This window comes from Saccoglossus kowalevskii, chromosome 5 (assembly GCF_978046115.1).
Source record: "Saccoglossus kowalevskii chromosome 5, keSacKowa6.1, whole genome shotgun sequence".
NCBI lineage: Eukaryota > Metazoa > Hemichordata > Enteropneusta > Harrimaniidae > Saccoglossus > Saccoglossus kowalevskii.
Genome location: NC_140645.1, coordinates 19,293,511 through 19,305,866, shown reverse-complemented (window position 1 = coordinate 19,305,866; position 12,356 = coordinate 19,293,511). Strand labels below are relative to the sequence as shown.

The 12,356-nt window shown below is 35.2% G+C and overlaps 1 protein-coding gene across 7 annotated transcripts in view; it reads left to right on the top strand.

The window, feature by feature from the left end:
* The window catches only part of LOC100374488 (rho guanine nucleotide exchange factor 11-like), a 212,501-nt gene that overhangs the window by 181,182 nt on the left and 18,963 nt on the right, over nucleotides 1-12,356 (top strand). For 6 of the 7 annotated variants that reach the window (XM_085499205.1, XM_085499207.1, XM_085499202.1 and 3 more), the window contains 12 exons: nucleotides 947-1,099; nucleotides 2,778-2,956; nucleotides 3,175-3,230; nucleotides 6,136-6,162; nucleotides 6,466-6,543; nucleotides 6,924-7,069; nucleotides 7,448-7,674; nucleotides 8,544-8,669; nucleotides 9,629-9,749; nucleotides 9,992-10,167; nucleotides 10,990-11,065; nucleotides 11,500-11,670. In XM_085499205.1, the coding sequence (XP_085355331.1) occupies nucleotides 947-1,099; nucleotides 2,778-2,956; nucleotides 3,175-3,230; nucleotides 6,136-6,162; nucleotides 6,466-6,543; nucleotides 6,924-7,069; nucleotides 7,448-7,674; nucleotides 8,544-8,669; nucleotides 9,629-9,749; nucleotides 9,992-10,167; nucleotides 10,990-11,065; nucleotides 11,500-11,670 (1,536 nt within the window). The remainder of the gene's footprint in view (nucleotides 1-946; nucleotides 1,100-2,777; nucleotides 2,957-3,174; nucleotides 3,231-6,135; nucleotides 6,163-6,465; nucleotides 6,544-6,923; nucleotides 7,070-7,447; nucleotides 7,675-8,543; nucleotides 8,670-9,628; nucleotides 9,750-9,991; nucleotides 10,168-10,989; nucleotides 11,066-11,499; nucleotides 11,671-12,356) is intronic. The other variant, XM_085499204.1, reaches the window with a different exon arrangement.

The window sequence follows — 12,356 nt, the reverse complement described above, 5'->3', positions numbered from 1 at the left end:
TCCTCCTCTCTTCCCTCTCTGAAAGAGGGAGTCAAAGTAAAGACACAGTATAGAGTTTAACAAATTGACTTTTGACCCCAAGTCTCAAATTGTGTTACATATTACAGAAAAAACATGCATACTGCTTTTCATATTTTTTCAAAATTTTTATTCATAATCTGTAGAAATTGTGGAAAAATGTGTGAAAATATTCAAAATGTTGAATTTAACCTCAAATATGATCATAATACAACATGTTGAATTTAACCTCAAATATGATCATACATATGTACATGCAAGTTTTCAAAGCAAAACAAGTCTATGTCACAGTACATGTAAAGCGGTACCTCAAACTATTTCCCAATAAACTTGTATAATACCACATGTTTTTACAAAATAGTTGCCATAAACTACAAGAAAAATTGTGGCAGGTGTGGACTTGTTGCACAAACCCTGACGTTTATGAAATAAAATGGGACACGCCTAGAGTGGCACATCATTCAATTTCTTTTGTTTGCCGCGAAAAGTAACCTTTCTCTGTATACTCTGGTGTCTTTAGTTATAAATGTATGTGCTTGGATAAAGGTTTTTTCAATAGACCATTTTCCGTTCACTGCGAGAATCACGCGTTATGTGTGAAATCGAACGTAAAAACAGGACAAACAAAGGTCATAGCATCGTAGTCGCATCAAACATCGCGTGGGATTCGACAAACGCGTATTTCGGGGACATTTCCATGCTTAATAATGTGCTGTCCACATTTGATGATAGACAATTTCGATTAAGTGAGGGTATTCGGAAGCAATATTCCTCTGTCGAAGATCGGCCGGTCAATGTAAGCTGCGAAATAAAGAAATTCTAGTTCAAAATCAAATCGTTTGATTTTTGCGGCAGACATTCAACGCGCGTCTTTCATGCATCTCGCAATTGTACAAAAAATAACCTATTTTCTATTCTCCTGGAACAGTCAAAGAAGCACTGGCCAAATCTCAGAAGGATGAGAGACAGGGATTTATACAAGAGACGCATAATTCTGGAATGCCGTGGTATCAAACATCACATGTGCATGTTTCTCCTCCCAACATCCATTCATTACCAGAACAAGAAGAAGATGATCTTAGTAAGTTGGTTATGAAAATCCTAGAAAAGAATATTTACCTCTATTTTATCAGTCAAATCAAACAAAATTTCTTCGTTTAATGCAGTTTGACAACTTATCTGTACTTTCAAAATTTATATTCTACGCTTCTAAGCATTGACAAAATCTGCTTAACCAGTTATGACTTGTAGATTCAGTAATTATTTAAAGGACTCTCTCTATATGTATTTTTTTGATTTATTGTACCATGGGCCTGAGGCCATTGTACTGAATACAATTCATAACATATCATATTATACCATAGTAAGTTGGTAATCATATTTGCTTAGCAGTACTTTCGATAAGCAAAATTGCCACTAAGAAATGTGATTTCTGTTTTGAAATTATCATGGTTTTAGGTGTATTTGAATGCAAAATTTATGAAATTGAAAGAACATTAACCGGTCACTGGTAGCATAATGGTTGTCGCATCAGACGTAGATCGGTAGACCCAAGTTCAAGTCCAACCTTAGGCTGAACATCAAAAGGGTCGACCCCTACCCTGGGTGAGTGTGCCACAGACTCAATGGGAAGGCCAATTCCACTGGCCGAGATTCATTCACTAACGAATGCGACTTTGGGGGAACCTTGGTTATGGTCCGAAGGTGCTTGTGTTCGACCGAGCCTGGTTGACGCCAGGATAGCGCATTCAAATTGCCATTTGATAGGGAGCACTTACAAAAAAAAAAAGGAAAAAGTCAGGAGAGACAACAGTGACATTCAATGTCCAGAACTGTTGCCTGGCACAAAAAAACTAATAAAAAAAAAACTTTGAATCTTAGGATCTGGACAAATTTACAAAAAAATAAGATTTAAAAGGAACACTTAGATGTTTTAATTTCACTGATTAGGCTATGTTTCATATTAAGCTGTTAAAACTACTGTGAATCAATTTCATGACTATAAGGGAGCTGCAACATTATTATGGAAATTTTCTTATGCTTTTGAATTTTGTTAAAAGACACAATATATTCGACATCAGTTGATACATCACATGTGATACTTTTTAAAATAAATTTTTGAATAATTGTAATTTGAAAAGATTAGATTATTCTGAAAGTTAGGTATCTCTGAAAGCATAAATATCTTTGATTCATAGATGTCTGATTGTATAGCTATGTCAGAAAGCATAGATATGTCAGAAAGCATAGATATGTCAGAAAGCATAGATATGTCAGAGAGCGTGGGTATCCCTGAAAGCGTAGATATGTCAGAAAGCATAGATATGTCAGAAAGCGTGGGTATCCCTGAAAGCGTAGATATGTCAGAAAGCGTGGGTATCCCTGAAAGCGTAGATATGTCAGAAAGCGTGGGTATCCCTGAAAGCGTAGATATGTCAGAAAGCGTGGGTATCCCTGAAAGCGTAGATATGTCAGAAAGCATAGATATGTCAGAAAGCGTTGATATCCTGGAAAGCGCTGATATCCCGGATGGCGTAGATATCACGGAAAGCATAAATATCTCAGAAAGCTTAGATGTAGATGAAAGCACAGACATCTCTTTAAGCATAAACATATCTAAGCATCGATCTGTCGGAGAGCATATATTTATATACATCTTTGAAACCTTTGATTGCCACATACATTACACTACAGATATGTTATTAATCGTACCTGCACTGGACAAGGCTACATTCATTTCACTATGTTTTCCATTTCAGAAATGCTGAAAGACAGTCAAAAAGTAGGGAAATTAATTAAGGATCTTGAAAGAGGAAAGGGCGACTCGAATCAAGATTTACAAAGTCCAGGAACTCCACGTGAAGGAAGTCCAGAACTCATGGATAGTGAGAGGCAAGAGAAAGCTACTGTGAAGAGATCGGGGAGCCTCAGAACACAGGTGAGACTTCCCATAGTGCAACATTCAATATGGCCTCTCTGCTGTCAAATTACCCACAATGCAATATTCAAAATGACATTACTCGTAATGCAACTCAATATGTTTTATTGCTTAATTGTAATTGTAATTGTAATGTTGTTACAGCCTATCTGGTATCTAGTCACCATGGTTCTCAATTGTGGAGTTTATAAAGCTGATTTTTTTTTTTCATATTTCAGGAGGATACCAGGAAGAGGATGGGGAGTGGCCACGAGGGCTCAAAACGGTCAAAAAGGTATGGTAATCAGAGAAATAGTCAAATAATATATAAGATGGCGAGTACAGTCAACATTACTAAACTGATTACAACCTTTCACCAGGCTGCTAAACATTCAAAATTTGATTGAGCTATTTTAATATAAGTTTGTAAGATCACATCATGCTGACAGTGATAATTAGTTTTGGTAGCTTGTTTAACCCTTTGAACGACAAAGTCAACTTTTGACACCATTCACAGATTTAAAATCCACATAATATTTTTCATAATTGTTCATGATTTATAGCCAATAGGGAAGTATGTTTATGTGGATCAAAATTATCAAAAAAAAATACTTTATGTATTTTTTATAACAAAGATATTATGATGCTCAAAGAGTTAAACCATGCAGTTAGGATGCCTGCTTGTGTTGTCTTTGGCCAGCTTAACACTGTATGTGTTTATAAAAAGGGATGCAAGCTGCCTTATATGTCAGTTGTTTTGTATTTTTGTTTAAATCCATGTACTACTGGGCCTATATAACCTTTGTGGTGTCAAATAAGTAAACATATGATAACAGGTCATACTACATGGTGATGTTTATTTATAAAAGCATACAATGAATGTTGTTTGAACAAAAATTCTAACTGATGTTTACTTGGAACATGACCAGGGCTTGAACTTTACAGAGACATCAAAGGCCTTGATGCACAATGAGTTTTTCTTGGTGTCCTTTGATATTTTCTGTGTTATTCCTATATGCTAGGGTCATTTCAAAAATGGTGCTCACTCAACTTCAAAGTACAAACCCTATATGACCATACTAAGATTTTACCTTATTTAATACCACAAAGGGAATTTTGTGTTACATGTATTTAAAAAAAATGAGAAGTCATGCCCAGGTACAACATTATGACTCAACATAATATGGAATCAACTGCTCTCCACTTTATTGATGAAACATGCCAGTTTGTCAATTCCTGGCTATTACATGGCTTTGTACCTTTCCTATTACCTGGATGGATTGTCTGTCCACTATTACCATTGACACACATGTATAAATAATTCTCATCAGCTGTTTTACAACTATGTTCTACCAGTGAAACACATAGCACAGCCATTACACCACTATGTTCTGCCATAATGTTCTACCAGTGAAACACATAGTACAGCCATTTCACCACTATGTTCTGCCATAATGTTCTACCAGTGAAACATAGTACAGCCATTTCACCACTATGTTCTGCCATAATGTTCTACCAGTGAAACATGGTAGAGCCATTACACCACTATGTTCTGCCATAATGTTCTACCAGTAAAACATAGTTCAGCAATTACACCACTATGTTCTGTCATAATGTTCTACTAGTAAAACATAGTACAGCCATTACACCACTATGTTCTGCCATAATGTTCTAACAGTAGAGCACAGTGAAGCCATTACACCACTATATGTTTTACCATAATGTTTTACCAGTGGGACATAATACAGTCACTACACTACTATGTTCTGCCATAATGTTCTACCAGTGAAACATAGTACAGCCATTTCACCACTATGTTCTGTCATAATGTTCTACCAGTGAAGCATGGTAGAGCCATTACACCACTATGTTCTGCCATAATGTTCTACCAGTAAAACATAGTTCAGCCATTACACCACTGTTTTGCCATAATGTTCTACTAGTAAAACATAGTACAGCCATTACACCACTATGTTCTGCCATAATGTTCTAACAGTAGAGCACAGTGAAGCCATTACACCACTATATGTTTTACCATAATGTTTTACCAGTGGGACATAATACAGCCACTACACTACTATGTTCTACCATAATGTTCTACCAGTGAAACACATAATACAGCCATTTCACCACTATGTTCTGCCATAAAGTTCTACCAGTGGAACATAGTACAGCCATTTCACCACTATGTTCTGATGTAATGTTCTAACAGTAGAACACAGTGAAGCCATTACACCACTATATGTTTTACCATAATGTTTTACGAGTGGGACATAATACAGCCACTACACTACTATGTTCTACCATAATGTTCTACCAGTGAAACATGGTAGAGCCATTACACCACTATGTTCTGATATAATGTTCTAACAGTAGAACGTGGTAAAGCCATTACACCACTATATGTTTTACCATAATGTTTTACCAGTGGGACATAATACAGCCACTACACTACTATGTTCTGTCATAATGTTCAACCAGTAAAACATGGTACAGCCATTACACCACTATGTTCTGCCATAATGTTCTACCAGTGAAACATGGTACAGCCATTACACCACTATGTTCTGCCGTAATGTTCTACTAGTAAAACATAGTACAGCCATTTTACTACATAGTACAGCCATCACACCACTATGTTCTGTCATAATGTTCTACTAGTAAAATATAGTACAGCCATTACACCACTATGCTCTGCCATAATGTTCTACCAGTGAAACATGGTAGAGCCATTACACCACTATGTTCTGATGTAATGTTATAACAGTAGAACATGGTAAAGCCATTACACCACTATATGTTTTACCATAATGTTTTACCAGTGGGACATAATACAGCCACTACACTACTATGTTCTGCCATAATGTTCTACAGTAAAACATGGTACAGCCATTACACCACTATGTTCTGCCATAATGTTCTACCAGTGAAACATGGTAGAGCCATTACACCACTATGTTCTGATGTAATGTTCTAACAGTAGAACACAGTGAAGCCATTACACCACTATGTTCGACCATAATGTTTTACCAGTGAAGCATTGTACACCAAGGAGACACACACTCACTACTTTTTTCATCTTCTAGTCTGATAGTTTCGTGTAGACTAACTCGTAGAATTCATCTGCATTAACATCATTTTAATCCCATCCTCCTTTTCTGTCCTAATTTCTATTATGTTTCTTGTTGGATGTTAAGTAGTTATCTGAGACATACCAGATCTGTAGAGTAAGTCATGTTATATATATTTTCTTTCCTACATTTTGTTTTCATTGTTTAACCTTTTCTATATTTTAATCAATTCTTACCCTTTCCAATATATTTAAATTGTAATGCATGGCTAATTCACAAAAAAAAATACACTGGTGCACTGTGGGTATTCTGTGACCAAATATAGGAAAGTTGGCATCCATATAAGGAAGTTTTCAGATGGTCATTTGCATATCCAATGCATTGTGGGTAGATTAATGACCTATTGTGATCATTATGATTATTCACTGTTTGTTCATTTGTTCGTTTGTTACATTTTAGCGATGTGGATATGGATGTGGCAGCAGTTACAAATGCTACTAGTTCTCTAACGAATTCCTCATCAAGTATTTCTGCCAAGTGAGTATTATTATTTTTTGTTTGTTTATGGGGTTTCTGAAGCTCAGAATAAAGGTAATTTCTTCAAGTCTTTCAAACTTATCTATCTTCTTGAAAAAAGTGGAATCCCAGTTAATGAATAATTTTTTTGAAAAGCCTGTTGGATATTCATATCTAGGCTAGTAGATTTCCATTTTTGACAAAATCACATTACCACAATGTTCTTGTAGGACAGTGGAGCTATTTCAACCACCAGGTCACTTGTCTGATGTCAAATACTACACGAGTTATATTTATAACACCAGCAGGAGAAAAATGCATATGCATCTTTATGATTGTCCTTATAACCACTGTTCAAAGTAAAACATAGTAAAACTAATGAAACCTTGCCATCATTTCAGGAGTCAAGATTCTTCAACGCTGTCAGAGGAGTATGACTCTGATATGGAAGCAGAGACAGATCCACCTGCTTGGCAGACGGCAGTTGATCGAGATCTCTTGAAAAAATTGAAACCCAAAGAAATCAAGAGGCAAGAAGTCATCAATGGTAAGAGAGGAATAATTTGTCTTGTGATTTGTCCTGAATTTGACCTAAATCCATATTTCATTCCACTTGCTATACACTATTCTTATGAGACCTTTGGTCAGTTTAAAAAGCTGTGCATAGACAATTCTTTCATCATCATGCGATCTCTATCGAGTGTTTAAGTTGATGTTATTTTCTTTTTCCATCATTCAAATTTTTGGTCAATGGTCAAAATATGAGTTTTGTGTAAAGTTTGATGGACTTTGTGACACCTTAAGAAGCTGAAAACTCAATTAGAACCTAATCTACATAAATGCCTGGTTATATATAATTTCTGACCCAGACAATTAAAAACTTGCTATGCTGTCATATTTACTTGTCTCTCTTACTTCTTTGCAGAGTTATTCCACACAGAGAAGTCACATGTGCGAAATTTGAAAATCCTTGATCGTGTTTTCATGAAACCAATGCAGCAGGAGCACCTGGCGCAAAAAGAATTTATACAATTACTGTTTCCAAATTTGGAGGATCTACTTGAAATGCACATCTCATTAAACAATGCCATGAAAAAAGAGAGGAAAACATGTCATACCATTGATGAGGTTGGGGACATTTTATTGGCAAGGGTAAGTAGAATTTGTAATGCTATATTACATGTTTCTACTCCATTGACGTCAACTACAGTTGGCATGTGTCGGTGTGAAGTCACTTCCGGAATAAAAAGGACCAAAATATTCTGGTTTGTGACGTCCATTGCGAATTGCAAGTAGAACGTGTGTAATGCAAGTAATCACCATATTGTTCCATTGGGCCGAGATTCTGTCCCAAAGTCATGTGACTGAGTGACGTAATTTGAAAACATTCCATGTTTCATTCTACGTAAATGTGTATGTAATAATACAATAATGCCGCGTCCATTGATTCTGCCTGCTTAAACTACAAACTTGAGATGGTTCTAGTTCTTTTCGATATTTTTGTGCAAAGTGATAACAGTTTTATATTCATGAAATCAAAAGGAAAACACTGTTCTATATATAGAACGTAAGCACTGATGTTAGGTAACCAAGAGAAATGAAACAAGAAATGAGAACATAATAAATCAGTCAGAATGCTGGACCCATTACTAGTTACTGGCCTCTTGTAGCTTTGTGAGCAATTACACTTGTTGTGGGAACCAGCCAAGTGTCAAAATTGATTAACTTCCGAACTACAGAGGGTCTGTGTCAAAATTGTTTCACTTCTGAACTATAGAGGGCCTGTGTCATTATGGATTAAGTTCTAGACTACAGAGGGCCTTTGTCAAAATGAATTAACTTCTGGACTATAGAGGGCCTGTGTCAATGTGTGTTCACTGTTGGACTCCAAATGGCAGACTTCAAGCACATGTCTGTTCAAATCTTTACCAGGAATATAGCTTTGGGCATGTAATTACAATTTGAATGTATACTATTTAATTATTATTACTTAATTATTCCAACTTTATATTTGTTTGCAGTTTGATGGTGAAGAAGGAGAATCACTAAAGGAAGCATGTGCAATCTTTTGCAGGCATCAAAGTCTTGCTTTAGATTTGCTTAAAGCAAAACAAAAAAAAGATGACAAACTAGCAAGGTTTTTAGCTGTGAGTATACAATCATCATCATCATTTCCTTGTCTCCTGGTGAAGAATAGGGCCAGTATCACTCCTCCTCCATGCTTCACTGTCTTGAGCCGCTACTTCTGCTTCTTCCCAATTCTTGTATCCAAATTGATTTTTTTCCTTTTCCACAGTTCTTCTCCATTTCTCTTTTGGTCTTCCCACATTTCTTTTGCCCTCTGGTGCTCATGTTAAAGCGATTCTTTGTATGTCATTCCTTTCCATGTATAACACATGTCCAATCCACTTCCACCGCCTGTTTTTTACAATTTCACTTATTGTTTGAATATTTGCACGTTGTCTGATTTCCAAGAGTATACAATATGAATAACAAAATAAGGTGGATTGAAGTTGAATAGCAAATCATTGAAGCCATTTTACTGAAAGCTGTGATGAATATAAAAGAATACATGGTCATGGTGTTAAATCATGACAATGTTTGCTTACTATAGAGCACATGAAGTAAATAATGAGGTGGTTATTTTGATTGTTGCATCATTGTGATTGGCTAGCTAACCTAACAGTCCAACCAATCAGAGAACAACTTGTTTATTGATAGGTTTTTTCATCGTATCAAATTCTGCCTTGTATACATGCTCCAACGCAACTGCAATACTTTAAAATAGTTTATTTTAGATGGAATTAATTTTCGCTGAAAAGACTTTTTAGTGTTTTGTATGAAATTTAAGTTGAATGTAAACTTTAGGGGGGAAAAGGTATATTCATTGGATTTTATTTTCACTGAATCATTCCTTCAGCGAAAATAATTCCTAGCGAAAATGAAGTACACTTCTTGTAAACCACTTGAATGTTCACATTTGATTTATATTTGTTCAATCTCAGTTCTTTTATTCACATGTTGAAATTTGAAACTTTCATAATGTCAAATAAATATGCTAAAAAATCCTTTATCAGCTCTGATAATATTTTTTTTTTTTTTAAAGGATGCCGAGAATAATCCCAACTGCAGACGACTACAGTTAAAAGATTTTATTCCCTGTGTTTTTCAAAGATTAACCAAATATCCAATGCTACTAGAAAGTATTTTAAAATATACCAGTTCTAGTAAGTACATAAATGTGAACTTTTGAATTGACCTCTTTGTGTCTAGTGTGACCACATCTGTTTCTCAGAAATGACTGGGCTTGATCAGATTCATTTTCACACATAATTATACCTCTTGGGATATATATGGAGTTAAAAAAGTTAAAAGAATGAAGTATATATTAATTAATTATTTACCTTTTTATAGAAAGCAATGGAGATGTTTTGAAATCAAACTAAACCTATTTATTATTATTTTTTAGGTAAAACGGACCATGCAAAAGTCAGTAGGGCGCGTGACTGTTGTAAATCCATTTTAGGCTATGTGAATATTGCTGTGAGAGATGCTGAAAACCAAATCAGATTACAAGAAATGGTGAAAAAGACTGACAAAAGTCCTTTTGAGAAGTCTAACAATACACTAATTACTGAATTCAAGGTATGTAGAAACATAAATCAAAATGCACTTGCTAATTTCTCATTTGCATATTGTTTATACAGGCACTGACTTTCTTTAATTGCATATTGTTCATAAGCTCTTCTAGTTCCTCATTTGCATACTCTTGAATTTTAGCACGCTAATTCCTCATTTGCATATTGTTACATATGTGCATACTAATTCCTCATTTGCATAGTTTCTTATGTGCATGCTAATTCATCATTTGCATATTGTTACATATGTGTATACTAATTCCTCATTTGCATAGTTTCTTATGTGCATGCTAATTCCTCATTTGCATATTGTTACATATGTGCATACTAATTCCTCATTTGCATAGTTTCTTATGTGCATGCTAATTTCTCATTTGTATATTTTGTATACAGGGGCTGGCCTTTTCTTTAATTGCATATTGTACATATGCACATCAATTCCTCATTTGCATATTGTTGCATATGTCATACTAATTTGCATAGTTTCTTATGTGCATGCTAATTCCTCATTTGCATATTGTTACATATGCGCATGCCAATTCCTCATCTGCATATTGTTGCATATGTGCATGCTAATTCCTCATCTGCATATTGTTACATATGTGCATACTAATTCCTCATTTGCATATTGTTACATATGTGCATACTAGTTCCTTATTTGCATAGTTTATGTGCATGCTAATCATTATATGCATATTCAAAATACCTATGATATGTATTATATATTTTTTTATTACTCATATTTGAATATTCATAGCATATTTTATAGTTAATAAGCATAAATAAGCTAATTATCACACCCATCACTTATTTATTCATTTTTTTGCAGAATATTGATTTAAATTCTCGAAAACTTTTACATGATGGACCATTGATTTGGAGGTTAGGAAGAGCCAAATCAATAGGTGAGTGTTATGGTATCAAAGTCAGCACTTGAATTTGATGAAAACAATAATGTATCATTTCAGGCATTTGTTTCTCAGGAGTGCTTTAATCGGACTGGCATATATGGCCATAGCTTCTTACAAAAAAATAAAATAATTTTGATCAGACACCTGTTTTAGCCACTATCTTGGGTTTTCAGCAAAATAGCCACGGTTTTGTGTCTGATGAATGCTTTAACTGAACAAGCTGCTATTTTGCATGGAACCTGCATGACCAAAGCATCTTCTGAGAGAATTAATATGCATATTAGTGGGTACATATAAAGTCATATTCAATCTTCAAATTTGGACCTAAGAAACCTGCTCTACAGCTTTTATCTATTTTGAGATACCCAGACGAATTGGAGGTCATTAAAAGTCTTTAATAATATAACTATGTTTTTATTCTTTTACAGATCTGCATGTTCTTTTACTGGAGGATATACTGGTTCTATTACAGAAAGACGACAACAGATTTGTATTAAAATGTCATAGTAGTACTGTACAGACTGTAAAAGAGGAAGTGAAAAATACACATAGTCCTATTGTTAAATTAACTAATTTATTGTGTAGAAATGTGGCTACAGGTAAGATTTAAATGTAACTGTTGACATGTACTCATGTAGTGATGATGTATGCACAGACAGTGATGACATGTACTCATGTAGTGATGATGTTTGCACAGACAGTTGTGACATGTACTCATATAGTGATGATGTTTGCACAGACAGTGGTGACATGTAGTCATGTTGTGATGATGTATGCACATACAGTGGTGACATGTACTCATGTTGTGATGATGTATGCACAGACAGTGGTGACATGTCATGTTGTGATGATGTATGCACAGACAGTGGTGACATGTACTCATAGAGTGATGATGTATACACAGACAGTGGTGACATGTAGTCATGTTGTGATGATGTATGCACAGACAGTGGTGACATGTACTCATGTTGTGATGATGTATATGCAGACAGTGGTGACATGTACTCATAGAGTGATGATGTATACACAGACAGTGGTGACATGTAGTCATGTTGTAATGATGTACAGACAGTGGTGACATGTACTCATGTTGTGATGATGTATGCACAGACAGTGGTGATATGTACTCATGTTGTGATGATGTATGCACAGACAGTGGTGACATGTACTCATGTTGTAATGATGTATGCACAGACAGTGGTGACATGATAGTCATGTAGTGATGATGTATGCCCAGACAGTGGTGACATGTACTCATGTTGTGATGATGTATGCACAGACAGTG